Source organism: Paramisgurnus dabryanus, chromosome 8 (assembly GCF_030506205.2).
Source record: "Paramisgurnus dabryanus chromosome 8, PD_genome_1.1, whole genome shotgun sequence".
NCBI classification, from domain to species: Eukaryota; Metazoa; Chordata; class Actinopteri; order Cypriniformes; family Cobitidae; genus Paramisgurnus; species Paramisgurnus dabryanus.
This window is the reverse complement of record NC_133344.1, coordinates 17466352-17480829: the sequence shown is the minus strand read 5'-3', so window position 1 is coordinate 17480829 and position 14478 is coordinate 17466352. Positions and strand designations below refer to the sequence as shown.

The following is a 14478-nucleotide window of genomic DNA, read 5'->3' as shown; positions in this document are numbered from 1 at the left end:
TGACTGCCAGCATTTTTTGTGATTTTCCTTAAAGTTTTACAAAATGCCTTTCAGGAAAATTTTCTTCTATAAATATATGAACATAAAAATATATCAAATGAAAGAATGTAAAGGAAAGGACTTTTGTTAGAGATCAGATTCAAAACATACATAGAGTTAAAAGTTACTTTTTGCTTCAGTTTTTTATAAAGTGGATCCATAATAATAGCGGAATTACAGATTAACGTAAAAACTCGTCAGGAAAGCGTCATTGGCAGGGAAATGTTTTCTTTTAATTGACTCGTCAATGGTGGGAAAACTGTTAAATATATAATCTCAATCAATATGTTTGTTCTACAGTATGTATATAATTAATATCTTCACTAACACAGATGCTAAATGGAAATTACGCAGTCTATGCTCATTCAATAGACATGACGTTTTGATCTAGTAAGATATTTGATATTTATATTGTATTTTAAAGGAGCACTCCACCTTTTTTAAAATACGCTCATTTTCCAGCTCCCCTAGAGGTGAACATTTCATATTTACCGTTTTGGAATCCATTCAGCCGATCTCTGGGTCTGGCTGTAGCACTTTTAGCATAGCTTAGCACAATCCATTGAATCTGATTAGACCATTAGCATCACACTCAAAAATTACCAAAGAGTTTCGATATTTCTCCTATTTAAAACTTGACTCTTCTGTAGTTACATCGTGTACTAAGACCGAGAAAAGATTGAAGACGCAGTGCCCGAAAATAGTCCCCTGCTATTGAAAGTGACCAAGGGGACTATTTTCGGGTGCTGCGTAATATCATTGCTGAAAAATGAGCCTATTTTAAAAAAATGTGGAGTGTCTTTAAAATAACACATCTGCCTATGAAAACCCAGCTAAAGTCATTTTTAGTGATTTACTGTTTTTTACATAAAATCATCATAATTCTGTGAAAATATAACCTTTATATTTTTAAAATTGACTAATGTCAAAGACTGAAATCATTGTACAAATTTAACTTTAATGCACCAAATCCCATAAATAGATTATAAGACTTTGGCCTTATAAGTATTACACATTTAAAAAAAAAATATTACAAGCTATGCAACACAGTCATTCCAGCCATTCTACAGCTGGTTCATGTAAATCAATAACCCACTGTATAATTCCAGCCCAGGTGTCTATGAACACGACACACCTGTATGTGCCGTATTCCTCCATAATTTTGAGTGCTATAAGTTATTACTGCTTTAATAATAATTTAGTATCCACCGCTGACCCACATTTTCCAAAACAGTTTAAACTTTCTGTAGAAGAAAATGTGTTATTGAAAACAGATCAAACAAGTGCTTCACCAGCTTCAGTTTAATGTTCAGAGCCAAACCGGCCTCTGCCAAGTCCCACATCATTTCTACTACAGGCAAAGACAAATGGCTGACAGCTCTCAGAATAAATGTATGCAAAAGTTGAGGAGAGTACAGACCTTGCACACCACTTGCCAAAGAATGCACATTCCACATGGATCTCTCTCTCTCTCTCTCTCTCTCTCTCTCTCTCTCTCTCTCTCTCTCTCTTCAGTTAAATCAAATCAAGCACACACAGTCGCGGCCAAAAGTTTTGAGAATGACACAAATCTTAATTTACACAAAGTCTGCTGCTTCAGTGTTTTTACATTTTTTTGTCAGATGTTACTATGGTATACTGGTATGATATATTTTTTGACAATTACATAAGTTTATGCAAAGAGACATCGGCACTCCTGGACCGACGTTGCCTACCCCTGGTATATGCTGTACTCCGTTGGTAGAGTATTGCATTAGCAGAGCAAAAGGATGTGAGTTCGACTCCCAAAGAGCACACAAGTCACATACTGATAAATCAGCCTGATCCGTATAACTGTGTTATAGTCACAGAAAATTTTCCTCATTTATCCGTGTCATTCTCATGGATCTCCGCATTTTCCCTGCCCATACAATAGACTTTCTTTCCGTGTCAGTTTCACGTATTGGCTACTCAATTGTTTTTCCTATTTCCTAAGTGACATCCTAACCCAAACTCCAAATTAGGGATGCACCGATACCACTTTTTTGGAATACGAGTACGAGTACGAGTACTTGCATTTCAGTACTTGCCAATAACGATACCGAGTACTTAATAAAAAACATGATTTTAATTTACAGGTAACAGCTTTAGTCATATAATTTAACAAAAAAACAAAGGACTAGTTTTCCAGTTTGTTGTAAACTCTGCCTCTTTGGACAACACAAGAGGCATTAACCCCTTACACGCCACTCAAACATAAACATTTATCAGACCGTGGTATCGATTCCAGGTATCGGGGGACTTTTAGCAAGTACGAGTACTTTAGAAAATGTGGTATCGAGGCCGATACCAGTATCGGTATTGGTGCATCCCTACTCCAAATCTAACTCCAAACCCAAGCGACAATGTTTTATATGTCTAATTTGATTCCCAAATGGTCATGGGTTCAATCACACATACTGACAAAATCGTATAGATTTAATGCACTGTGCATACACAGAAACTGGCATTGCTCTACTGTATATCAAACCTGCCTCAACACGTTTGAACTCGATAACACCACCGTAATAGAAATCTAACCCTCTGATCTTTCAGATCTGCAAGTCTAAGGTAAGCACAACAGCATTACAGTTGATGGTTATTTCGTACGTTTCTCTACACATAGCACCTCTTACTCAATAGCACTGTGCTGTCTTGGTACCCCATCAGCTGGGGGAACATCTGCCAGCAGCATCTGGCAAGAAAGTGTAATTTTATTGCTACACCTTCATGAATAAGTACATTAAATTGGATGGAATCAAAATAAATAGTCCTGTGGCTTACAAAATCAGGTCAAATGAAGATTAGCCAAAGACAGGCCTCTTAAATATGACAGCTGATTTCTAGTAAAGTTGCAGCGAAGGCACCTGGCTCAACAGCTGCTGACTCCACAGTTTTAAGACAGAGAGAGAGCGAAGACATCAACAAAGCAGTTGGAAAGAAAAGTTATTAGCATAATATTTACTCTGTGGGATTCTGGGAAGGGCCGGTGAATGTGGGCAAAAGCCAGAAACAGGCGTCAAGTGCTTATGATTTGCTCCAGCAGATAGGTTTGCCGTGCACATAAGTATTAGCTAGATTGAATCATCCATCGAAAATGTCAAAGCTTGTTATGAGCTTTTGACATTTAGTTTCAAGAGTACTTTTTCTGTATATAAGCTAACTTTATATGGTAACAGTGACTGTGTTTTGTTCAAAAAGATATATATAATTTACTATGTTCTTACCTCAGCTTAGACAAATTAATACATACCTATCTTTATTCAATGCGTGCACTTAATCTTTGTACAGCGCGTTGTGAATGTGTTAACATTTAGCCTAGCTGCATTCATTCCTTAAGGATCCAAACAGGGATGATTTTAGAAGCCACCAGACACTTCCATGTTTTCTCTATTTAAAGACTGTTACATGAGTAGTTACACAAGTAAGTATGGTGGCACAAAATAAAACGTGGCGATTTTTAAGCGGATAAAAAATGAGAACTATATTGTATAGCGGAAGAGCACTTAGTTTGCATGGTCGAAGTGCTAAATTCATCCCTGTTTGGATCCTAAGGAATGAATGGGGCTAGGCTAAATGCTAACACATTCACGACGCGCTGTACAAAGATTAAGTGCACGTATTGAAAAAAAATAGGTATGTATTAATTCATCTAAGTTGAGATAAGAACATATTAAAATATTGAAAACTGTGGTGTTTTCCTTTAAAGGAATATTCCGCTTTCATAAAAAGCTAAACTATCGTCATTTTCACCAAGAGATATAAAAAACGTACAACTTCTCATCTTGCACTAGCCGTGGGACGTGCCAGTGCGACCTTACGTATTAGGTAATCACGTCGAAAAGGTCACGCAATGACATATGCAAAACTACCGTTTAGGTACAAGTGTGAGAAAGATGACCGTTTGGAATTAATGTCTTTGCATCTTTTGATGTGATTAGGCAATATGTTAGGTCGCACTTGCGCGTCACACAGCTAGTGCAAGACAAGAAGCTGTGGTTTAAAAGTGCATATTTTTTTATTTTTCTTGCTGAAAATGCTGATTGTTTCGCTAGATAAGACCATTATGCCTCGGTTGGGATCATTTAGAGCTCTTTGAAGCTGCATTAAATCTGCAATTTTAAACTGCATTAAAACTGTAAACTGTTGGGGTCCAATAAAGTCTATTAAATTGAGAAAAATCTTGGAATGTTTTCCTTAAAAAACTTTTTTTTTCTCGACTGTACAAAGAAAAACATCAACACTTTGGATGACATGGGGGTGAGTAAATTATCTGGATTTTTTTATCAAAGTGGAGTATTCCTTTAACACTGTTGTCTATTAGTCTTATTGTGGAATATTGTTTCTTGTTCTAAGCAGGTAGATTTCACCTACAGTATGTGGACTAAACTTTATGCTACAAGTCCAACTTCTTGTTCCATTTAAATTCCCTTTACAATAAACCTTGAGTTGAAGGGTAAAGCTGGATGAGCTGCTTCTATTATCCAGAATAACCTTCATGGTTGTACTTTTAATAGACGCCCAAATAAGATTAAAACGTTCCACTCTTGGGAGCCACGGAAAGCTATCCATCGTCATTCCATAAAAGGTTCCTCATTGTTTGACGGGCATATAAACAGCTAACCCGGACCGTGTGCATGACTGCCACCTGCGTTGTACATCACATCACTGAAATACATATTTGGAAATGAACACAGTATGCATGCCAACAATGGTTGCCTAAATTTCCTCACCATCCCCATGGCACCCCACTCATGTGTCCAAATAAACAAAGAATGCTGAACTAGATGAATATGCAAGCGCTGAAAGATTTAGACCTAATAACAGCGGAGAAAACTCAAATTTACTGCCCAATAAAACAAACAGATTTATCACCATATTCACTGAAAATGAAGAGTGATAACTAGAAGCTTTCCAGTTAGGCACCTAGTTGTATTGACTGACATCTAGTGGTCACGTGCAGTGTCTCCACACTGAACATATCACCAGATATAACTGCAGATACATATACAGTGGTATGAATGTGTTCAAGTGAAATGTAACTTTTCCAATAAATACACTACATAAAGAAATTTCACATTAAACACAAAGTATGATGTGCATTATGAAGTGCATTAACCATCAGTTACACCGATATTGTCTCACACCACTCCAAAAAGATCTATATTTATTTGAGTATATATCTATCTATCTATCTATCTATCTATCTATCTATCTATCTATAATAGAATTTATACATAAAGTATATTAAAAATGTTACTTTGTATATTGCGAAAATAGTGTAAAACAATGCATATGTTAAATAACTTAATGGTAAAGTTTAACTTAAGCAAGCTAAGAAACCTAACAACAAAATACGAGTCGTGCTATTTTTGATCATGCACGTCATTTGACTCGTGCATGATTGATAATCACATGCTATAACTTTTAGAAAAATTAAACACTCTCCTTTAAAGACCAAACAAGTTATACAATTCATTACGAACTACAATGGATAAGCAAACTTCATTTGGTGTCACTGACCTGCCAGTCGTCTCTCTCTCACACTTTTCCATAATAAATCCCAAGCTTTGGACGTGGATTCCCGGAGCTGTTCGCTAAATGATCGTCTGAGTTTCAGTCTGAGCGACTTTCGTCTCGCTGTCATCGTGAACCCGCGCTCATAATAATCGATTAATTTTGTCGTGCGCTCGCTCCCGTTATTTGTACTACAATAGACCCTATACCTCTCCTCTTCACATGGTTTCCTCATAAAACCCGCACTTGGAAACTTTTCCGAAAAATAAATGCATTTCCAATGATGTGGTTACAAACTCCAGAATAATCCAATGTAGCACTGTATACAAGCGCGTGGCGGTAAATGAATCGAGTGGGCAAATCAGCGTGTTTCAGTGCAGATGTGGGTTTGTTTGAAGTTTCTCCTTCAGCGCGCGGACTCTCTCTCTCTCTCTCTCTCTCTCTCTCTCTCTCTCTCTCTCTCTCTCTCTCTCTGCTGAGGGACTTCATTTCACAGCCCACTGTCAAAGTCTGTCAAACTTCAGCAGAGATCTCTCAAACTCAGCCTTTTATCTGCTACAGGTATAAACATAATTATTTTACGTCTTTTGATTTGTTCGACATAATTATTTATGCAAATTAATGCGACAAAACACACGTGCCCTAACCCCTCATCAAAACGTCTTTACTTATGTAAACCACAGCAAGTATCTTTTGCTTGTTAGAGTAGCAAAGCATTTGAAAATATTGCATTTATGAAATAAGAAATTAAAAGTTTGGTTCCAAAACGAGATAACTTCTTTTATACAAATTTTGTCAAAATATGTTTATTAATATGTTATCATGTTTTTATTGTGTTTTATTGTGCTACTTAGCTGTATTTATTTATTATTTTTTGAAGGCTTAAATAAAAAAAACCAACTGCAGTTTGATATTAATCAAACTCTTCAAATAAATACATTTATCTTAGAACAAATTCTAAATAAACAAATTCTAAATATAAATATAAATGTGCTTTAATCATTCATCATAATTATAACATGTATTTAATATACACTGCAATAAGAGACAATGTAAAATATTTAATATTTCTACACTCTTAAAGAGTTAAAGAGGTAAATAAGATGGGAAAAATCAAGAGAGTTAAATGAGATTTGAAGCATGTTGAGAGGGGCTAGACATACTATGAACGCTAACAGCTAATTTAATTACATGCCTCTATAGATTTCATTTTGCGCTCAGCATGATATTAACTAACTTAGGAGACTTCATTGTCTGACAGGTTTTCTTTTTGTATGATGAAGAGCTCAACCTGGTCTGTCAACTGGAGATATATTAATAAAACGGTGGCACGACTGGCTCGCTGAAATGTAAAGTGCATTATAAATAAAATGTATTATTATTATTATTATTATAGTCGTCATATAAGATGCACAAGAACCAATAATCTTACAATGTAAAAAATGCAGAATTTTGGTCAATTCAACGTATATTTTTGTTACTTTAACTTAACACATTAAGTTAAACCATTTAACTTGTTTTTCTAAGTTATGTCAACATATTACAGTTCAAAACTTAAAAGAGTAGGTTTGTTTTAACTTCATGCTGCATTTTTTTTTACAGTGTACCGATATGTGGAGCGGGCGTGCTGCCATTTTTGATCATACTTACCGTGGGTTCACACCAGCCGCGTTTGAGGCGTCAAATTCACGTCTAGTTTGCCGCTTGAACATTTTGAGTTTACTCGCTTCATTCATGCGTGAAATTCTAGTTATCGAGACATTCACGAAAAATGGGGCTTCTGTGACTCCGCTCGCTTTCTATAATCACGTCACTACTAGAGCAAGCTCCTGATTGGTTAACGCGGCACATTTTTCCGCCAAAGTTCAAATTTTTCTTTTTTTTTTTTTTTTTTTTTTTTTTAGCATCTTTTTTTTCAGGCTTTTTATTTAGAGAGTATAGTGGAGTGTAGACAGGAAAGTGTTAGGAAGAGATAGGGGAGCGGGATCGGCAAAGGACCTCAGAGACGGGAATCGAACTCGGGTCGCCGTGAGCACACTGGTGCTATGTGTCGGCGCACTAACCACAGCGCTATAGGCGCCGACCAAAGTTCAAATTTTTCAACTCGCGTGTTTCCCCCGGCAACTCTTTATTCACGCCATTTGCGTGAACTAGACGCGCGAATGAGGCGGAATCACGTCTAACGCCTCATTCGTGCCGCCAGACCTCCAGACATGTGTCACGCGTCTTTTCATTGACTTAACATTGAATTCACTCACGCTTGATGCCTCTACCGCGGCTGGTCTGAACGTAGCATTACAGTGTTGTTTTCTCTCACAGACATATAATTTCGCTTCAAAAGACATATTTCTGATAATGGATGTGTTTCAATCAAACAGCAACTATGTAGTGCAAGGTTAGGATGAGCAAGGATATTATTTAATATAAATCTAAATGTGTTTGAATGGAGAAAAGAAATCATAACAGTACACCTAGGATGGCATGAAGGTGAGTAATTTATAAACTAATTTTCAATTTTGGGTGAACTATTTCTTTAAATATGCTAGTCATGTGTTTGGGTGCAAGGATTCAGGAACGCGTGTGGCCATAATCACGGTTAGTGTTAATGTGTCTGAGCTTTATTCACTAATGGAGTCATCTGATGAGAAGACCCTCCCGGGAGAACACGGCGGTCTTCTGCTGTGCTTCAGCTTACGTGTCAAAGGTCAAAGGTCAAACATTTCCCCTCTTGTGGGATCAGCAATGGAATGCCTGGCTTGGCGATACAACCGCCTGACCACTCAAAACGGTCCGGGAACTGGCGAGCTTGGCTATTTGACTTAACACACAAATGCAGACGAGTGCTTTCTAGCTATCGCCGAAAACTGGACTTGAGTGTTTTAAAGCCTCTTAACCTCAAACTACCTGGATGAAGACCACCTAACAGATGACCTACAGCTATTCTAAGATTCATTAGTCTAATAGGCAGACTGCTAGACTTTTAAGAGTGCAAAGTCAGATCCTGTCTGTCCACCTCGGCAAATGTCTCACTCCATCAATGCCTCAGCTGGCTGCTTGGAGCCCTTGATCCCTTGTCTGTCAACAGCTGATCGCTTCAAGAGACTCATCACTTTCATTTCTGCACAGTCTTCAATTATAAAACCAGGCCATGGAGCAAAATAAGTCCCGGTGGTCGGCACAAACTGGTGCATATTGAACATATTGAACGTCCAACGCGTCATCTGCTTTCATGCTGTCGCATTGCATTTCAGCAACGCGCAATAAACCATATTGCATCAAGGGATAACTTGATACGTGCAGAACTACCAACAGCTCGATACGTTCACGACTATAACAAATGTCTCGTTGAATAAGCCAACTTGAAAGATTGTGGATATTGTGAGCGCTATGCTTCAGACCAGATGTTCTAACAGATGTGGATCTACAGTTGCTCATATGAAGTAACTACGGCAAATTAAAGAGCGAAGCGTTGACGTTTGCCAGGGAGAATATGAATGTCATGCAGATGGCTGAACATCAGCATCATCAAACTCACGGTGGACTTCAGCCAGACAGAAGATCTGCACAGTAGCCAAGCTAGCATCTTTGCATTCTTGGTGTACGAAATTAAAGCCACATGGTCTTTAAAAATGCCGAAATTCCTTGCTTTATAAATACTTGAGCTTTTTTAACACAAGCCTTTACTCGCTGCTCAGTAATGGGGTCGTATGGGTCACGGTCCTGATCAAAGACTTTAACAGGAAGTCTCATGACAAGCAGCGATTTGCAGTTATCATAGCTCAGTGGTATCGTATCTCTCTGGACCGTTACGTTACCTACTTCACATCATTCGGGATTGGGATTGCTATCAAGGAGGAGATTGTTACGGCTAGACGATGACTCTCACTTACAGGAGGAAACGCACAGGAAGTGATGATGTAAGCGGAGGAAGTGGACATCTGAATGTGAACGGCTCTCCACACAAACCCACTGGGGTTGCTTGTTTTGGAAAGACCTCTTCAAGCTCTCATCTTTTCTACAAACAGTGACAGACTCTTAAGGCTGCAAATGCAAATACAGAGCGCCTTGCCATTCTTAGCAGTGCAAATAAACTTTGTTGAATCCTCATTTTCTTTGAGTGCTTTATCGTGAAGTTACAAGTTAACAATAATATTTGCTAAAGTAAATTTGCTAAAGCTTTTTGCAAAAAAAGAAAAGGTTCAACCAAATATGATTTGTGAAAGTACAATTTGTTGAAGAAATAGCTGTTTGAAAATACTTTGAAACATTCCTTTTGATTTTTCCTTAATAAACAAACTGATGATGAAAATGATGCGATTTTAATGTGAGTGAACTACAGCAGAAATCTTGGTTCCCACGCATACACTAAACTACTCACTGCAAGCGGACTCATTTAATCTACTTTATGAATTATATATGAACCAGCATTAGCACCTTGTTTGCTCGCACATGAGCCCGGTGACTTGTGCTCCAGACTGACCAATGATCTGGAATGAGAAAAGGCCCAGATGTTGAGAAGCTCATTTCTTTGTGCTCTGATTGGCTCCCTCGTTTGGCCGTGAGGTCCCAGGCCAAGCTCCAGGAATCCTCCAGGGGGATCACGCTTCCCAGCCTAATGCATTCAAGGCGTGGAATTCCCCCCATCCACCCCCTCCTTCCTTTTTCTCCCACTCACACATACAGACCCATCATATGCATGCGCTATAAATTTCCTAAGCAAATATTCCCAAGCCGGATCTAAAGTTTTCCAGAGAAATCACACGTGTGATGTATATCTGCTTTTAGATTACAGTACTGAGGGGGAGGAAAGCCCTTAAAGCAATAGTTCACGGTAAATGTGATTCATTGTGTGAAACGTCGTCAGGCTTGGCCTTCGATTTAGAACCGTGAGCTTAGTTGTGTACGCTAAATCCTGTTACACCAAAATGTTCATGTCGACATGAGTTGCCAAGGCTGTTTGCAAAAGATTCCAGCATACTACGCTTACACTTTCTGAAAGTTTATAAAGTACTGTAGTATTCATAATGTACTGCAGTGTATGCATTTGAATAATGGGTGACATACAACAAACAATAATACATATGCGGTATTCATATACTGTACATCATACAGTGATGGGTACGGTAGATATATAATGCAATGCACTTAAACCTACAACTTCCTCTGGGATGAATGAATCAGCAGTGAATGTACAGTAAAATGTAGGATTTAGCTGTGATGATTCCTCTCAAACCAGCATGATTTAATGTGAACGCATATAAACTAGTATTAAAAGACAAATAAAAAACATATAAACACACACATAGTGGCCATGAAGGTGCCAGGAGGAGTATGTGAATGCTATTGTTTCACTGCTGCAAAAGCACACCGTGACAAAGCATGTAATGCTGTGAAGACAATCTGTTAAGACCACAGCAGTCAACGAGAAAACATTTACAGTCCCAACACACCACCTGGCTTCTATTAGAAATGGGGGGATCATAATATATAACATTCAAATGCTCATACACACACGTACTGTATAGTACACAGTGACCTCTTACCTAATTTTATTTTAGTCATAAACACTGTACATGTTTGTGTATGTGCAAAGTCTTATTAACTAAGATGCATGTTTGAAGTTAATTGTAATATACGTGCTTACCACCTGATTTCCATCAATGTAACATTTAATTTGAATCGTATAGATCCAATGCCACCAATGCAGCCCATACCGACCTAGGAGAATGCAAATTTGACTAAACTAGACCTACTGTCAAGACAAAATTTAAAGGCACAATATGCAAGTTTTCGGCATCAGAGGTCCCCTTTTTAAAACAATAATGAAAGCTTGATGACGCTATGGAGAAGAGTGGAACGTATTTCAAACTTTATAAACGAAAATAACTAGCTCCGGGTAATGCCGCCATCTTAGTCACGTCCGCATTCAAGAGGAGAGCGTACGCAGCTTACGGAGGTTTCTCTGCTGCTGCTCTGTGCCCCCACCCTCCAATTGTGTCATACGTCACTAAGACAAGTGCGTACACTACGCTAACTGCACATTCACACAGGGCGTTGGCGTTGACGCTTCCCATTCACTTTTAATGGATGACGTCAAGCGTGGGCGAACTGAATTGTGGATCCGTCGGCGCCGCGTCACTGCCGTTACTCACGGCAGAAGTTGAACATTTCTCAACTTTTCAAGCGCCAACGCAAGCATCAGCAAATCAGATTGCCTTATGCAAATAACCTAGGCAGAGCCAGCCAATTACGTTTATGGAAGACCGGAGCATGTGCTGCGGCCACTGTGATTGGCAGTTGGCCACGCTTCAGACAAACCTTCCGACAAGCGTTAACGCTTTCGTCCCGTGTGAATGCACCGTAATACTCTCTCCTGAATACAGAGGAGTTTAAGATGGCGGCGCTAATGGAAGCTAGTTATTTTCGTTTATAAAGTTTTAAATATGGATATTTCTACAACAACACCGCAGTGTACAATGGCCAAACTATCCATTTAACTTTGATGATGTTAAGCATGCATAATTTAACCACAAGAGAGAACCCAACAGAGTAATTTGTTATCATTTTGTACAGTATTTATTATGCTGTTTTGTAACAAAATGAGTGTTTCACCCCATTGTAAGCACAGTATATAAAGTACAGTATATGCAAACAAAACCAGAATGTCCCAGATATTCTGCATATAATATATTCCCTCACTTTACTGGGTACAAGTGCTTGTTTATGAGTGAAGAATTTAATGCACAAAGGGTCTGATCTGTTTGTCACTTAATAAATGTGTTTTTCGCTTTAATTGAGGTTACAAAACAGCTCAGGAAAGAAAGAAAAATGTTCCAGCTGCTTTAAATTGTTCCTGGGCACTTCTACATCCAGGGATTTGCAGAGCACCTCATGTAATTGTTGGAAACTGCAAAGGTGACAAGTCTTACACAATAGAGCCTGATCCAAATTAGTGGCTGTTCAATCCCTTAGAGCTATCTCCTATTGAGAGAAAATCCCACTCTGGCAACCATGGGTTAATCAAATTATGGGGAATTTTTGAGAAGTACTTAAAGATTCCTTAATGAGATTCCTTATCGCAAGAACCTGAGACGGTCCAGATAGTAATAAAGGAGTGGAAATTGCTTTGTAAAACAGAGGCGAGCCCAACTATCCTTTAAAAAAATTATTACTGGAAATTACAGGTTTTATTCAACTATAAAAGAAATTAAGCTTTTCCCAAAAAGCAATTGCACCATTACAGAATTCCAACAATGGAAGTCCACTGGAAGTCATTTTCCATCTTTCCACATGCGGAATATTTCATGCTCTCCCTACGGCGGCAGCTAACCACCAGGCCACATGACAAGCTGCGTTTAAAATTAACTCATGATGTCATTGATCTAGGCCATGAAGGACCAGAGAGAAGCTAAAAAAGATCACATAATAACATAATGTGAACTCTCCCTCATCTGAGGAAAATATGGCACAGATGCTGCGTTTAGTAAAAAAGTTTCATGTGATTGCCTGAGTACAGTCATCGCCCTGCCAAGAAGAGGGAAAATAATCTGTAGAGCCATCAAGATAATCGGGACATAGCAAGGATTGTCAAAAGGGGGAAAATCGGCCCCAAATCAGCCCGATTATTTTATGGTGTATACCCAGCATTAGCTGGTTTCGCTGGTTTAGCCCTATGCTTAGCCAAAGTAAATTCAGCAGGTCTAATTTCAGCTAGTGTTGCAGCAATGAAAGCAATAAACTGCTCTAAAGCCTGAGCCACAGAAGCCTGGTGACTAGCTTAAACCACAAATCCCCTTTTTGGGTTTGCAGGGCCTTGAAGGATTCATGAAGGATTCTAAGCTTGTACCTGTTTCTTCATTGGGAAATGGAAACTGGTGAACATCTCCAATTCTCCAGGAAGATCTCAGAATGATCAATCATGGAGCGGTTTGATTACCAGTACAACCAGTCCAAAGCTATTACCAGTCAAGTATCATATGTTGCTCAAGCAATCCTACAACCCTTTGTACCACCAAACAGTACTTTGATTAATTTAGTTAAAACAGTTTGTTTTTCCTCCATCAGAGTTCCCACACCTTAGTTAACTTTAAATTCAAGGACTTTCCAGGTCCAATACCCTCAAATTCAAGGACTAAATGTGGGGACACATTTCAAGTGAGAGCAAGGTTACATGGTGTTACCTTTTAAGATATATTGTTACAGATCCCTTTCGAGGGAACTCGCGCTGCGTCACTGCGGTGACACTTTGAAGACGCCTCCAGGGGGCGTGCATCTGAATGTGTATATAAAATTCAACCAAATTAACGACAAAGACAGGGTGACAAGGAAGTTTATCGCTATCGGAAATATTGCCAAAGACGGCGTTACAGGGATGCAGGAAGTATGGCAAGGAAGACGCAGCGTCTCGTTCCCTTCTCAGGGAACAACAGGTACATACGTATATCATACAAATTTTATGATATTATCCTACACTACACAGGAAATAATATGATTTTTTTCCAGAAAACTTCAAGCATAAATGACCTCAATGACCTGTATCTATGTATGTATATTTTCAAAAACTTCCCAGGGCCTTGGATTTTTCCCCCCTGATTCACAAACTTTCAAGGATTTCAAGGATCGTGAGAACTCTGTTTAATGTGTGATTGCCGCCAGCTCCTCATTTGTACTGACATGACCATTTAAGTTGTGGTGGAAACCAAGGTCGAAATAATAATTTCTAGCACCGGATTTGTTTTACAGTTCCACCCTAATCTGCAGCACAATAACAGTGGAAGCACTGAGCAAAAAACCATACATCCTCAGCAAATGTGATATAAAAGCATTTAAAGAGACCAATCAGCTTCCTTCAAGGACAACATTCCCTTTCATCTCGCAGTAAATCAGACAGATCTTCTGGTTTCT

The 14478-nt window shown here is 38.7% G+C and overlaps 1 protein-coding gene across 3 annotated transcripts in view; it reads right to left on the bottom strand.

The window, feature by feature from the left end:
• stard13b (StAR related lipid transfer domain containing 13b) overlaps window positions 1–14478 on the bottom strand; it is a 97601-nt gene that overhangs the window by 46237 nt on the left and 36886 nt on the right. Inside the window, exon 1 of one of the 3 annotated variants that reach the window (XM_065280781.2) lies at window positions 5581–5968. The exons of the other annotated variants lie outside the window; for them this stretch is intronic. Within the exon in view, the coding sequence (XP_065136853.1) occupies window positions 5581–5809 (229 nt within the window). The 5' untranslated portion in view covers window positions 5810–5968. Of the gene's footprint in view, window positions 1–5580; window positions 5969–14478 lie in introns of those variants that run through there. 3 annotated transcript variants of the gene reach the window in all.